Source organism: Arachis stenosperma, chromosome 6 (assembly GCF_014773155.1).
Source record: "Arachis stenosperma cultivar V10309 chromosome 6, arast.V10309.gnm1.PFL2, whole genome shotgun sequence".
NCBI lineage: Eukaryota > Viridiplantae > Streptophyta > Magnoliopsida > Fabales > Fabaceae > Arachis > Arachis stenosperma.
In genome coordinates this window covers 128,210,039-128,226,431 of record NC_080382.1, presented here as the reverse complement: position 1 = coordinate 128,226,431, position 16,393 = coordinate 128,210,039, and the positions used below count along the sequence as shown (strand labels likewise).

Here is a 16,393-nt window from a genome sequence, read left to right as displayed (position 1 = left end):
ATTATCCTAAAAGATTATTATCCTAATTAAACTAAAAAATATAACTCGGTTAATTAATATCCAATTAAGATCCAATTACCTTCCTCTCTTAAAGTAATGTCACTTTGGAAAAGCTTCAGTACCAAATTTTACTAGGAACTCTTGTTTATATATACAAGTAAGCAGAAAGCAACAAGATTAATTCTCAGTTTGATTCTTATTTCTATTAGAGAAAGTTTCTTATATTTCTGATAAACGAACTTGAAGCATCAAACCAGTTCTCAATTTCATCATCATGACGTCGCCATTTGGTTTTTCCTGGGAAGTGTCATCTCCCTCATTGTTGCAAGAACAGGAGGAAGATTTGCAACTTTATCTAACTCTCATCGGAGATAAAATAGCAGATTACTTCATTCTCAAGGTACGAGTTAGGCATCAAAGGTGCTGGACTACTCATCCTCAACAACCACAATCACATTATCCAGTGTTAGGAGCCACTGATACGTTTGCATGTCACAGCTCAATTCTAATGCAAGCGCAAGAATTCCTTCAAAACGGTTCATCACACATGCAATTGCATTTTCCTGATGATGTTATACCAAATGTCTTGATTCATCACATGATGCCAGATGTCACATCCTACGCGGAAGCCACAATTCAAACTCGTCCTTCCGGATTCCTCTACGAAAGACCTGATTTTCGTTTGTTCAGTTTGAATTTGGACATTATTATCCAGAATTCGTTAGAGTTTGTTGATGACTACGGCGACATTATCACCGACTTCGTCATTGAAGAGTCCATGGGAGATACTAATATTAAGATGGTTCCTACTTCCAAGAGTGCCATTGATTCTCTTGAGGAAGTGAAGCTTAAAAAGAATAACAATGCAACAGAGAGGTGCAGTATTTGTCTAACTGAATTTGATTACGGTGATGATGCAGAACAAGTTTTATCAATGCCTTGTAAGCATCTGTATCATCAAGAATGCATCATCCGCTGGCTCAAGACTAGTCATTTATGCCCTTTATGTCGCTATCCGATGCCAACAAATTAGATCGTAAAAAATGTAAATAAAAACTGAAATTAGTTACTTGATTCTTCTGTGTAGTTTGGTTCTAGTTCATAATGTGAATAGTATTATGCATTTAATCATGAAAAAAAAAATTAGTTAGTTGATTCTGTGTAATTTGGATGTAATTCAATAATTCATCATGTGAACAATATTATGCATTTTGTGTGGAGTTCTCTTTCCCAATTTTTTTTTCTTTTTTATATTGTTTTCTGTTTTAATTTTCTAAGCAGCTTTATTGAAAAAGAAAAACCTTATTTTTGTTTGTTAAAGAAAGAAAGGATTCGGAATTAGAATAAGAATTTCTTTTTGGACAAAATAGAATAAGAACTTTCGCTGTTCACCATAATGTGGAAAAATTCAGTTAAAATAATTTAAAAAAGGGCAATGCTAGAAGACAGCAATATTTGTGATTGGTAGCCATCAACTAGTTATCAATGATGATTTGATTGTGTGAGATTGATTTGAGATTTCATCCAATGACTCACCTTTCTTTGCTGGTTATATGCTGGCCAGAATGCAATAAAATTGCTGGCTCTTAAATTTTTCCTTTAAAATATTATAAAAGCGACAAGGGAAATAGGGGACGAGGAGGTGTGGCACAAGGTGCTTTGCCAAGGGATGAGGGGCAGATGCTTCTTGTTCTGGCGGTCTGGGTGAGGGTTTTTTGCGATGTGATTTTTTTTTTAATTTTTACTTTTTGTGTGAATGCGGGAGAGGATTCTTCGTTATCTGCGTGTTTCTGGGCAGATGTTTCGTGTTCTGGCCTTGAGTTTCTTGATTTGAAATGGGTAAGAGAGCACTCACAATCTTTGTTAAATTTGGATGTGACGTGTGTCTTCACAATCATTTGTTAAGTTGCCAGTTGGCACTAGAATGTAAAGGTTTGACTCATAAAAAAACTAACGAGTTGAAGTCAAATAACATGCATATATAACGAGTTGAAGTCAAATAACGTGCCTGTACAGATTTTTGTCCTTTTGTGGCTGAAAAAATGTGTCATTAAAAGTGTTGCTTAAAGAGAAAGTGTTACCCTTAATCGTTAACTTGGCTCTGACCAAATTTTAAAGTCATCTTTTCTTTTAATTTCTTTTTCGAAATTTCTATTTATTCTTCGAATAATTTTCCAAAAAAAGTATTGACCGTATTACTAGTATTTATACTTCTGATTTTTATAGTTTTTCAATCTTGTTTTAGTTTATAATATTCTTTTTTGCATGGATTATTGTATATAAAACCTTTTATCTGGTTGTCTTTTTCTTTAATATAATTTCTTAAATCCTCAAAAACTTCTTTTATTTCTACATTTTTTGTTGTTTCTAAATATCTTTTTAATTTTTCAACTTCATTTTCCATTTTTTCTTTTAACAGTTTTAATTCTTTTAAGTCATAATATGGTTTTCCAGGCATTTATAAATTTTTTAAGTTTAACTCCAACTTGTTTATATTTATTCTTGTTTCTACCCTTTTTATTATAAGGTCATCAATTTCGATCTGAAGATTATTTAATTCCCTTTTATACTCCTTTATTTTACTTTTTAATTTTTTCGCCCTTTTCCTTTTTATTTTATTTTCTGGTCTTTCAATTTTTGTATGCTTCATTATTTATCTTAGAATTTCTGCAAATTCTATCATCGATTCATCGCTATTTTCTAGAGATTCTATTAATTTTTCTAGCTCTTCGACTTCTCTTTTTAACTTGTCATAGATTGTTTTTAGAGCTTCAAATGCTCTTTGATTTATTTCAGAAAACTGTAAATAATTCAACCGATTTTCTCTTTCAAAGAACTCTTGTTTCTTGTCTTGATAAGTTACATATATTTTTTCTTTATTTATTGTCATAACTTAATGTTTAGGGTTTCATTTAATTTTTCGACCTTTTTTGTTAATTCTTTTATTTCAAAATTTTCTTCTTTAATCTTTAATTTGGATAAACTTAAAGGGCTATTAATTTTAGATTCTCTTATTTGAAAATTCGATGAAACTAATTTTCCTGATGGTTCTTTTAATAATAGAACTGGGTTCTCAATAGCTTTATATTTTGGTATTTCTGTTTTTACAATTTTCTGAAATAATTCATCAACATAAATTCTTTCTCTATTTTTAAATATTATACTATGATGGCTATTTGTTAAAGCATAATTTATTGCATATGTAATTGAAAATGGTTCATCGTCTTGTTCCATTAGATTCTTTCTGTGAAATTTATAAGCCAAACTTATAGATCTTCCAAGATTTTCAGTTGAAAAAGGTATAGCATATCCAAGATGGGCATTGAATTTTACATTTACATTTGCCGAGTTTCCATGAACAATTCCAATTATTTGATCTATTGGGTCATCAGTAATTCTTTTATCACAAATCGCTAAGCTTATTGGTGAATTAATTCCTTTCATATATGTAGATTTGATTAAGACTTGTATAGTACTAATATGAATCCATCCAATTTTCGATCTCTTTTGTTGATCTTTAATTTTCTCAATCTGTTTACTCAACTCTTCATCATTTATCAGAGCTATTTCAAGTTCTCCATTAGCAGATTTTATCTTTATAGGACTTTCAAGTTGAATTTTTCCATGGTATATTATATTTTTTCTGTTAAAAACTTCTTTTAAAAGATTTTGTATATTAAAATTTTCATTTGATTTGAGGTTTAATTCTGTTTTTAGAACAGCCTGTTTTTCGTTATCTAATAAAGCAGTTAATCTATAATAATCAGATTCTTATGTTAATTCTAAGCTTTCTAAATAATTCATAACTAAGAGATTAGGATAAAGGCGTACCTTTCTGGAGAAAAACTTCCTTTATTTAATATATTTTACATAAGATGTTTTTATCTCCAGAGGGGAGATTATAGATACTAACTCCAGAGGGGAGTTTAGAATTGGTTTTCCCTAAGGGAATTCTTCTTCAAACTATAGAATCGCCTCGGCAGCTTCCTCCTTGCTCTCCTAGCATATGAGTACTCTTAGCCTCCTGCTTTCTATGGTTTGATGCTTTCTACGATTGCCTAAGCAACCTATTTATAATGGTTGGGTCTGATGGACAATTCCCATCCTTACCCTTCTTATGACGTCATTGCTTACGTCATTGTTTATTATCTTGCACCAGCTACATTGTTGGTGCTCTATGACCTAAGCGCTTACGTCACTATGCAATAATGTTGAGAGATGCTTCAGATGTGCTGTCCTCTTCTTTCATCATGTGGCCTTCAGATGCGTTGTCTTCTTCCTTTATCATGTGGGTTGATTCCGTTTCATTATTGCTTTCTTCAGAAAACTCTGAGACACATAGCTGGCACTTGTGGTCTTCTCTGTCTTTTATCAAATAGCAGAGATTCCTTTTTATCCCTTCAGGGAGCTTTTCTAAGAGTCCAGATAAGTTGTAGAATGCTGATTCAAATTCCACCAAGAGTCTCATCTCTCTTTCTTCAATTTCATTTCTTTTACTGGACACAAGCAAAGTATTTCTACTTTTATAATTAATCCTTGTGTGAGATTCCTTCGTTATTTTTTGAGTTCTTTCAAAAACCCTTGCTAATGTGCTGGCTAGCCTTCCTTCATGACTGTAAATTGTTAAGTCTTGAATCTGATCAATTGGTTGAAAATTTTCTGGGAAGACGGACATGAATATTACTTGGTGTGCTGGAACCAAGCATTCTTCTTCTTCATTAAAAATAGGTTGACTGTTTGTAAATTTTAGGGATATATCCCTTGGATTTACATTGTCAATCATATTTTTAAATCTCTTTACTGCATCAACGAATCCTGCAGGAAACTCACTAATAATTTTTAGATCATTAAAAATTAAAATTGTATCAATTAATCCATACTGGAAAAACTGATAGGTGTCCGATGGGAAAGCATCTGGAAATATAACCAGCTTTGTTAACTGTTCTTTGGCAATAGGATAATATCCCAAAATTGCCCTTTTTTCTTCAGTCCAATTCAGGACTATATTAAGGGTTTCTCTGAGATTTGATCTACAGACCCTTTTCTTTTCTTTGATTTCAGCCCTTGTAGGAATGTTTCTTATTATCCCTGTTTTCTGGGTTTGAATTGGAGCTTTATCTGCTCTTTTTAGGGTTTTCTCTGGATGAAGAGCTTCATATTCCCTGAAAGATTCCTTTGCTTCTTCCAGTGTTAAAAACCCTCCTTTATGAATTATCCTTGATTGATGTGTAAATGGTGCTGCTTTTTCCCAGGCATCATATACTCCTTTCATGGGGCCATTATAAATTACATAATATTTTTTATCTTGGGTGGATTTTTTGATAATTTCAGCAATTGTTTTATTTTCTGGAATTTTTTCTTCACCTGATTTGTCCACCACGCTTAGCTGGCTGAACTCTGATGGTTTTGGTTGTTGTGTTGATTTCATTGCTTCGATGGCCTTCTTGAGGGATTGGATCTGTGTCCTTATTTGCTGACAATGCTTGCATTTTTCGAGTTCTTGTTCGTATTTCTGAATTTCTTGATCTAATGCGTTGTAGACGAACTCCATTCTCTTGTTAATGTATCTGTAATAACATTTTTGTCACCCTTAATATATTCAATTTTTATTGGATATTGTAACAAAAATAATTGCCATCTTACCAATCGTCCATGATTATAATCAACTTTTAAATTATATCGTATGAAACCTGTTAGATAACTTGAATCTGTTCTTAATGTAAATTCTCTGGGTAGTAAATCAATTTTCCATTTCTTAAGAGATTTAATTGCTGCTAGAGTTTCCTTTTCATGAGTGGTATATCTCTGTTCTGTTGGAGTAAAAGTCCCTGAAATATACCTGCAAAGTAATTCCTTTGGGAAATATTTAGAATCTAGTGATTCTTTTTCTTGTTCCAAACTTTTTATAGCTTTCTTAGCTTTTAGACATCCTGACCAGGTTATGTCTGAAGCATCTGTTTCTACTATTAAGTAGTCATTTTCTTCTGGAATATAAAGTTCTGGAAGTTTTTCACATAATTCTTTAATCCTTTGAATTTGCATACTGTCTTTTCATCCCATTTCCATTCTTTTTTAGTACTTATTTTTGGAAATAAGCTTTTAGTGTATTCTGTTATATTCTTTAAAAATCCTTGATCAGAAATATAATTTATACATCCTAAAAATCTTTGTAATTGTTTTCTATCCTCTATTTTATTAGGAAATAAATTTACCTTTTCTAGGACATTTGGCTGAAGTTTTAGCTTTCCTTGAGTGGATAGAATTAATCCAAGAAACTCTATTTCTTGTTTTGCTATTCTTGCTTTCTTTTTGCTAAGAACTAGTCCTTTTTCTTTACATCTTTCTAAAACTATTAATAATTTTTGAAGATGATCTTCTTTATCCTGTTTTGTAAAAATTAGTATATCATCAATGTACACTAAAACAAATTCATTTAACTCTTTTAGATTTTCTTCCATAAATCTTTGATAAATACCTGGAGCTTGTTTTAATCCGAATGGTAATACATTCCATTCATAGAGTAACACACTTGTTGATTCTTTTGTTGGGCAAGTAAAAGCAGTTAATTTCTTTGTTTCTTCGTCTAAACGAAGTTGCCAATATCCTGATTTTGCATCAAGAGATGAAAACCACGTTGCTCCTTTTATTTTTTCTAAAATAGAATCTTTTCTTGGAAGTTTATGAGCATCACCAATAGTTGCTTCATTCATCTTCTTATAGTTAATAACCATTCTTCGTTTTCCCCTTTTAATTTCATTATTGTTTTCGACATAAAAGGCTGGAGCCGCATGAGGACTTTTACTTAATCTTATAATTCCTTTTTCCAAAAGATCTCTACATTCTAAAAAGAACTCTTCTCTATCTCTTGCGGAATAAGAAATTTTATTTGGAACATTTATCTCTTTTGTAGGATCTTTTAATTTAATGCTTACTAATTCGTTATTTGTATTTTTAATATCTAAAGGATTTTCAGCGCAAATTTCATCCAAAAATTCCTCTATCTTTATTTCAAGATTATTTTTTGGAATGTTTATCTGAAAGTATAAATTTAAATAACATGTTTCTAATATAGAAAATATTTTAAATTTTAAGATCTTATCTATAGTAGTAGTTGGTATTTTTATACGTTTTGATTTTTGATTTATTGAAGAATCGTGTGGAGCTTTTAAAACTATATATGTTAATTCTTGAATGAATGGATGATATAGTTTTAAAAAGTTATTTCCTATGATAAAATTCATTCCAGAATCTAACATATATATAGATGGAACAATGAACCTATAATTTTGAATAAAAATTTCAGTCATCTCTGTTTTTTGGTCAATTTTATGTATTGATTTGTCAGCTATTCTAACTCTTAATGGTTTCTTTAATTTTTTCCAATCAAGTTTTATATTTGAACTAGCAAAGCATTGTGTTGCTCCAGAGTCTATAAAAGCATTTATAAATTTTTCTGTTATTTTTATAGTAATAAATGTGGCATTATTACTCAGTCTCTGAGTCTGTTTCTGAGACATATTCAAAAATATAGTCTAGGTTATCATCAGATTCCTCTAAAGGTTCCATAAAACAAGACTTAGCAATTTCTATTTGTTTAGTAAGATCTTTTTTATCCTTCTTTTTCGGACATTCATTTGCATAGTGTCTTTCTTCTTGGCAATACCAACACTTACAGTTTTCTTTTTTATTTGGGCAATAGTCACTTTTTTTCCTTTTGTTTTTATTGTTATTTCTTGTTCTAAAATACCTCTTTTTTCTCCAGTTTGGATAGTATTTTCTTTTTCTAAATTGATATTTTCTTTTTCTCTGAAAATTTTTATTAAGCCCATATTTTTGGGGTATCTCTTCATTATCCTGACAGCAAATTCTAATTATATTCGCAAATCTTTTTTGAGTGGCTTCTTGCATACAACGTTCTTTTATTTCCTCTCTTATTGCAGCGGTTGCTCCACCAAAATTATTTTCAATTGTCCCTCTATTTATTTCTCTTATAAATCTTCCCATTATAAATTCATTAGCAGGATATGGAAGTTTTGTTATATACATACTAAGATAATGATTTTTATCTTCTTCTTTTAATTTGTAATAATGTATTCTATATTCACATATATAAGATTCCACATTACATAGATCATATATCTGGATATTAGCTAAATGATTTTTTGCTTCTTGATATTCCTTATTATAGACTTCTTGTCTATGATCTATAATATTTTTTCCAAAAAATTCTTTATATAGAATCATCATTATATATAATATCTTATCATAAGCTGTTGTTTTTGTTGCTAAATCTTCTATTATTTGGTTTTCTATTGATGTCATATAATCTCTTATAGTTCCTTTAGTATGAAATCCTATGTAATTCCAAATATCTCTTCCAGACAATTCACTAAGCTTTGGATTAGTAAAAGCTTCTAATAAAAAGGAATTCAACCAATTTTTGAAAATTTCTTTTTCATTCTTTTTACAGTCTAAATCAAGCATTCTTTCTACTTCCATTTCCTGGATTTTAGGAACGTATTTTGATGGTATTTTTGTATATTTTGAATCTTTATTTATAAACCCTTTTTTAAAAGCATAATTATCAAAACCTGTTTCCCATTTGTATTGAGATTGGTTATCTTTAGATGTTCCAGCTTCATTTTTTACTTGTATTGGAATTGCTGGTTCTTCGTCACTTGAATAATCTAGGATGTGTTCTTCATTTTCTATATTTTCAGAATTTACTAATTCTTCTTCTATTTGAAATCCTTGTTCCATAATATTATTTTCTTGAGCCATTTTTAATTGTTTAAAAAGCATTGTAACTTCTTCTAATTTTTCTTCAAAATTCATAATTTTAGTGGTGGTTTTACTTTTAGATCTATTATGTTGATTATATTTTGAAATTTTTCTTCTTTGGGATTCTCTTTTTCTTTATTTCTTTGAAATTTTATGGATACTAATATTTCTTCAAACATATCTACTATAGAATTTAATTGTGGGTTAAAAGTATGATAAAGATGTGGGGAATCATTTCCATGGTAACATTTCTTAGAAATTCCGTGTGAAAAATAAGTTTTTTCAGGTTTTTGAAATCCTTCAATAAAACTTATAGTAAAATAAAGATTTTGAGAAAAATCATTTTGTATTGATTTTAAGAATTCGGTGTCATTACAGTTAACATTAGTTAAAATCATTAATCTTTTATCTATTAATTTTGATAACTTGATTATTTCTTCTCTTAAATCTTCTAATTTACTTTTTTCCATTAGGTGACGCTTTTCTTTGTGAAGAGTTACGGTTTAAAGTGTGGCTTTAGAAAGCGTGGTGTAAACAAATCTTTAAATCTGTACCAATTTTGCTCTGTACACTAAAATTCTCCTATAATTATATATGTATGATAAGAATCAGTGATGAACTTGGTCCCGATGTATCTTCCCCTCTTGGTTTGTGTCCAGTCTAGTAAAGAGCTATGAGACATTAGAATTGAAGCAACCGTGTTAAACACTGAAGTAGCTGACTCACTATAATCACCCAGAGCTACTCTTCTAATGTGAACTGATGCAGGCTGCGGCTCTCTATTTATTGGCCTGCAAGCAAAACATTAACTAATGGAGGTTGCAGTTGTGGCCTATTATATTCAATAGTTGACACGCCACTGACAGACGACTTCGGAAAAAATGGACCGTAAAGCTACGCAGATGAGCATGTAAGGAACTGGACAGAGGCAGGGGATGCAAACCATGTGATTTGTGGTAGTTATGGCTATAGGTGCTAACTTTTCATAACAATTTAAGAGGAAAAGAACGAAAGAAATCGCCACTGATTCTTGTAGGAAGGAGGAAATTATAATATTCAAGATTGCGCATCTGGTAACCTGCAAAGATGCAGGAAGTGATTCCTAACCGTGTAAGTTGTAATCATCTGCAGTGATTTTTTAAGTGCCTGAGTTTGTTAGTGTTTTCCTTTTATACTAGTTCTATTAACTTCCTTTATGTGATAATTTTTCAGATGAATGGCTAAACATAAATTATTTTATTCATTAACATATGAGAAAGAGTCTATTTACATTTTACTGGGAAGTGGCTTTGATATTGAAGGGGGTCAAGACTAAAAAAAAAATATATATATTGAAGATGGTGAGTGTCTGGGAGGCATTAACATGTGGGAAAAGGTGGTGACAGTATGTGAGAAGTGCTAAGGGTTTTTACGGCAAAAAGGGTGAATGTAGCGGCATAGATTGTTTCTGGTGAAGAAATTTACCTCAACCAACTATTCTGACCAAGAAAACGATCTTCCTCAAAATAATAATAGTATAATTGTAATGGGCTAATGGCAGTCCAATCCCTGTAAGCACAGATGGACCTACACAAAATTGGGTGCACTGGCCGCTCCAACCTAGACAAACCTTAAACCCATAACAACCAGCCCATTTCATGCTTATCACGCAAAATTGGTATCTATCTCGCACCAGAATATACAAGAAAAATTATTTCACTTGCAAAAAAAAAAAAAAAAAAAAATTAACACATTAAATCAAATACTCACAAAAAAATAATGCTTGCCCACTATTACATAAGTTTCAACGCTAACTAGGATCCCCTTTGGTTATGTATTTTATTAATAAAAATTTAATTTCTATATTTAATGATAAAAATTATGTGACATATTTTTAAGAGTATTTTTTAATATATTTTTTTAATTTAATTCATTATAAGAAATTAATGGTTTTAACTAATTAATTTAATTAGATATTTAAATATCACATAATTTATTATAATTTTTATCAATTAATTAATTGTAATTTAAATTGAATGATTATTTTATTAAAAAAATTATTATTTCTTAATCTATTTATAGACAACACATATATTAATTATAAGGGTTAAGTATTTAAATCGTCCCTAAGGTCTGGGGTGAAAATCAAAATCGTCCCTGACCTTTTTTGTTATTAAAATCATCCACAACGTTACAAACCGTTATAAAATCGTCATTTTCCACTTCAATTTTATTTTTTTACCATATTACCCTTCATTATTAATAAAAATAATTAAAAATAATATTAAAAAATTAAAACAAACCCTCCCACCCCTTCCCTCACTCCCTCCCTCACTCACCCTCCTGTAACCCGCTCAGCCCACTCCCTCACCCCTCCCCCTCCCTCACCCTCCCGTAACTCCTTCGGCCCACTCCCTCACCCCCACCCCTCATCCCTCACCCCTCGCCCCACTTCCGCCTCCCTTCACTCCCTCACCCCCCTCACCCCTTCACCATCCTGTAACCTCCTCACCCCACTCCCGTAACCCCTCCCCTAGAACCCACCACCACCCCCACCTCAGAAAATTATAACTCAGAAAATTAAAACTCAAAAAATCAGAATAATCAAAACTCAGAACCATCAACAAACTTCAAAACTAAAATTCTTCCTCTGTTATTCTTGTTCTGCTTCTTCATCTTCTTTTAAAGAAATTCAAGTAACATGCACTTTGAACAATAATCAACAAATTCAGCAACAACAATATTTTAAATTTAAGCCAAATCACAAAAAATTAAATTATAGATATTCTATAACAAATTTCACAAAAAATTCAGAAATTCTACAACAAAAATCCAGTTTAGAAGAAGAAGCGGGTGATGGAACACAGAAGTTGGTGAATTAAAAATTATTAAAATGGTTACGTTGTAAGTATAGTTCTTAACTCACCGAAAATCTGCCTATCAATTTAAAATGTGTCACAAAAATTTAAATTAAAAATTACTGGGAGTATGAATCCCAGGTCGTCTCCCAACGAGTTGCAGAAAGTGTGCTATTTTATTAACCAGAGGTTTTCAGAGAAGTGAATTGAGTAACAGGAAAATTAAAGTTAATAAAATTGAATAATGTAAATAGAAAGCCTTGACTGGGAGTTGATCAGTTAGAATCTCTAATGTTGTTGGAATTCTCTCAGAGTAATTGATAATTAAAGATTGGTTTGTTTAATTATCCTTTACTAAGTAAGGAAAAGTCAAACAAATTGGAATGCCATGTCTGTTCACAAGTTGCAACTCAATTAATAAAAATGAGTTGGTATTAGTGACTAGAGAGCAATCCAATAATTATCCCAATTACAATTTCTCTTTCAATCTTTCCAACTCAAGAGTTCCTTTCAATCAACTCCCCATCAAGTGAGGGAAACTACTCGCTCATTGTAAATAACAAATCCATAACATATGAAAAGGAATTAAAAGAAGACATGATTATTGGAAGGTAAAATGGATTAAAATGAAAGGAATAATTCTTGTATTAAATAATCATAAAAATATTCAAATGACAAAATTGAACAAAGCAAAGAACATGGAAGAATAAAACCAAGTTAAGAGAACGAACTAGAATGACGAAGTCTTGATGAGGAAATAACTCTTCTCAATGTTCCAATACTAAGACCAAATTGAAAATTAAAATTCTAAAACCTAGAAAAACCTAGAGGAGGAGTAAAACTAGATCTAAAAACTCTCAACTGTCTGGAATGAATGTTGTATTTGTTTCTGCATGTTCTCTGGCTCTAGTCTGCTGTTCCGAGCCGAAAACTGGGTCGAAATAGGGTCCAAAATCGTCCCCAGCGAATTCTGCAGATTATGCAGATCGCACATGTCACGCGATCGCGTCACCCATGCGGACGCGTCACTCGTGCTTTTCCATGCCACGCGTTCGCGTCGTCCACGCTACCGCGTCGCTTGAGCTTTTCCAATCCGCGCGGCCGCGTGAGCCATGCGACCGCGTCACTGTTATTTGCTCTCCTTCGCACGGTCGCGTGAGCCATGCGACCGCGTCACTTCTCGCTGGTTATCTCCTCAAATTCTTGTGTTCCTTCCATTTTTTGCTAGCTTCCTTTCCAATCTCTAACTCATTCATGTCCTGTAAAGTCTGGAACACTCAACACACAGATCACGGCATCAAATGGAATAAAGGAGAATTAAAAGTACATAATTAAAGCCTTTAGGAAGCAGTTTTCAAACATGTAATGAATTCAGGAAGGAAATCTAAATGCATGCTATTTTAATGAATAAGTGGGTAAGGATCATGATAAAACCACACAATTAAACACAATATAAACCATAAAATAGTGGTTTATCAACCTCCCCACATTTAAACATTAGCATGTCCTCATGCTTAATTGAAGGAGATAAAATGAATAAGTATGAACATGTAGAAACCCATGCAATACAATCCTATATATATAAACAAATGCAACTATATGATTCTTGCCCACTTGATCAAAAGTAAATAAGCTCTTCAAAACAATTACAAATCAAATTCCACTAATTCTATCATTTTACAGTGACACAGATAAAAATGCAAGAAGATAGCTCATGAAAGCAGGGAACATGAAAATTCAAGCATTGAACCCTCACTGATAATGTATGTAGCTCTAATCTCTAGTGTATAGGGTAATCGCTCTATCCTTCTCTAATCATGCTTTCTAACTTTTGTTTTTCTCCTAACCAAGCAACAACAGTTAATATACCAATGCAAACATCATGAGGTCTTTTCAAGGTTGTAATGGGGCCAAGGTGAGGGTATGGATATACATTTGGTTAAGTGAGCTGATAAATTGAATCTTTAATTAACCCAAGCTTCAACCCAACCTATATATTTTAATGTAATCTTAAAGTTCATACCTAGCTACCCAGAATTCCCTTTTCCAATCCATACTCATGTATCAACTTATATTTTGGTTCTATCATATGTGCATTGATCTTTGAATTCTGAATTCAACATTGGGGTAATTTTGTCCCCTTATTTATTCATTTATTTATTTATTTTTTATTTATTATTATTATTATTTTTTTTTTGACATTAAAATAAATATATCTTATCAATGCACATGAATTTTCAGTTCTCGTAGTTTCACATGAGTAGGTATCCAAATTCCTATTAAATGACACATTCCTTTAACAACCTTTGTTCCCACAATTTCCCATACTTAATTAGCACACACAATTTTATCTTAAGCTAACCAAAGATTCAATTTGGGATATACAATTGTTTTTCAGCTTAAGGTTATTAATGTGGTAGAATATAGAACAAATGGGATTTAAAGGCTCAAAATGGTTAACAAAGGTAATTGAAAAGGGTAGGCTTAATTTGGATAAGTGAGTTTAAACAAATAATGGCCTCAATCATGTGCAAGCATGCAAATATAATAAATATTGGACATATAAGATAAAACAAAATATAGATTACAATCATAGAGAAATAAACACATAAGAATAAAATAATTATGGTTAAATAATGTAACCATACATAAAAGCTCAAATCTTTCATAGGTTGTGTGTTCTTTAGCTCAAACATCATGTTCCAAATACAACTCAAGCAAATTTATCATAAAATTTTTTTGAAAAATTAGTGAAATTTTTGTTCCAAAGATAGAGTCTTAGAAGAAACTTATTGTCTTTTCAATCAAGTAGAACATGCATGCAACTATCCTAACCTATGCAATTTATTCTATTCTATAAAAGAAAGAAAATCTAACTAAAATATCCTAATTATTGGTGCTAGAGAAGAGAAATTACCTCCGGAAGTCAGGTACTGACCATCCTCCCCACACTTAAGGCTTTGCACCGTCCTCGGTGCCATCTGTTAGGAACAGGGGTGGGCTGGTAGCAGTATTTCCACAATCGGGATCGTCATGGCTCCCTGTGCTAGTGAAAGAAGTGGATTACGGGGTGTCGGAGTCTTTGCAATCTCCTCTAAGTAGCTCCTTGAGGTGTTTGAATCGTCGGTTGTTACGGCGCTCTCTCAATTTAGCTTTGTGTTCTTGCCGATCTAACCGTTTGATTATCTGCTGGAGCAATTCATTAGTTGTAGGTGCTTGTGGTGTTGAAGAAGGATCATCTTCAACTGGAGCAGTAGGAAGGCTTGTAGTGGCTGCTTGAAGTCTGAGGTATTTCCCGTTAGGGACATACTGATCATCCCGTGGAAGCACGACTTTGGTGTCCCCAGCTCTGTGGGCGACTCTGGCTGCTGAGACAAGATCTGAGACCAAGGCGGGAAAAGGTAAATTGCCCACAATTTGTACGTGTCCCATAGCATTCCGGATATGGCTTGAGAGATTCAAAGGTTGGTCTGTAAGGATGCACCATAGTAGAACAGCCATGTTCGCAGTGAAGGAGGACTTGTGAGTGCTCGAAAAGACGTAATGGGACATGATCTGTGCCCAGACGCGAGCCTCCAAGGTAAGTGCTAAAGCCAAGATTCCCTTAGGGCGGGTACGATGGTATCCGTAGATCCAACGGCTGCCAGGTAGTGCGATAACTCCGAGAACGGAGTCCCAGTCAAATTGGTACCTCTGGCGCTTAAGTGTGGCTTCTTGGAAGGCATCAATTCCTTCTGGAATAGGGGGAAGACTCAGAGCTTGCTGAATGGCCTCTTCTGTAATGGGGACTTGCTTCTGCCGGACATAAACAGACTACAGGGTTGGCATGTAGAAGTTGGAGTAGAACTCAACTACCCAAGAAAGATTGACCTGCCTTGGCAGTCTCCGTAGGAAACCCCATTGTCTTCGTTCAATTTACGGCTCAACAAAGGAAGCAATATTGGACGGGAGGATAAGAAGGTATTCATTGTTATAGTTCCTTTCTGCTAGGATAGGGAACATCTGCTCACAGTAGTGATTGGGAAATCGCGCAGTGTCCTTTGCTGGAAAGGCTTTCTCCTTTTCATCAACCTTTATTATCCTCTTAACTCTTTTTGTTGAGGGCTTGACTGCGGTTGAAGGGGGCTCTGCCACTAATGCTCTTTTAGTTCCTCTTCTTGCTGGGGATTTAGGATTTGCTTTCTCCTTTCCTTTCTTGGTGGCCATCCTGAAAAAGGGAGGATAAAGTAAATTAAATTCAAATAGATATACAGCAAGGAAGAGAACGGAAGAGTGGTGATGAATGTACAAAAGAATGTAAATGACATTAACACATGCTCTCGAGTACATGTGAAAAGCCATCAATGAAAAGTAGGAAGCGCATTGAAACATAAGTGGATGCAAGGTGTTTATTGGCATGCCGGAAAAGGGCATGAGTAGCATAGACCAAGCATCAGTTGTAACAAGCCAAAATTATTTGTATTGACAATTAAATTCAAGTAAAACAATAGGAAAGAGAATTTGTGAAAAGCAAGCATTGAATGGTAGAGTAAAGTAATGTAGAAAAGTGCATAATGCTATATGGGCTTTTTCACAAACACATGGCATGCATGGTAGATAAGATATAAAAAGTATGAAAGTGAACATGCAAGTAATCCTTTAAAAAATAAGAATAATAATTGTCAAACAATTTGTAACAATTCACAAGCATATAATGAGGAATAATGACTCAAATAAATTTCTAACACCATGTAAAAAGAAAAAGAAGAAAAAAGAAAATAAGAATAATGAAAAGA

At 32.7% G+C, this 16,393-nt stretch overlaps 1 protein-coding gene across 1 annotated transcript; it reads left to right on the top strand.

Annotated features, from left to right (window-relative positions):
- Positions 1–274: 274 nt before the first annotated feature.
- Positions 275–1,033, top strand: LOC130934592 (uncharacterized). The gene has a single exon (XM_057864151.1). The coding sequence runs from the start codon at positions 275–277 to the stop codon at positions 1,031–1,033; it is 759 nt and encodes a 252-aa protein (XP_057720134.1).
- Positions 1,034–16,393: the final 15,360 nt, after the last annotated feature.

Excerpts from the sequence above, each read along its gene's own strand:
- LOC130934592 (XM_057864151.1), top strand. The coding sequence starts at position 275 with ATGACGTCGCCATTTGGTTTTTCCTGGGAAGTGTCATCTCCCTCATTG.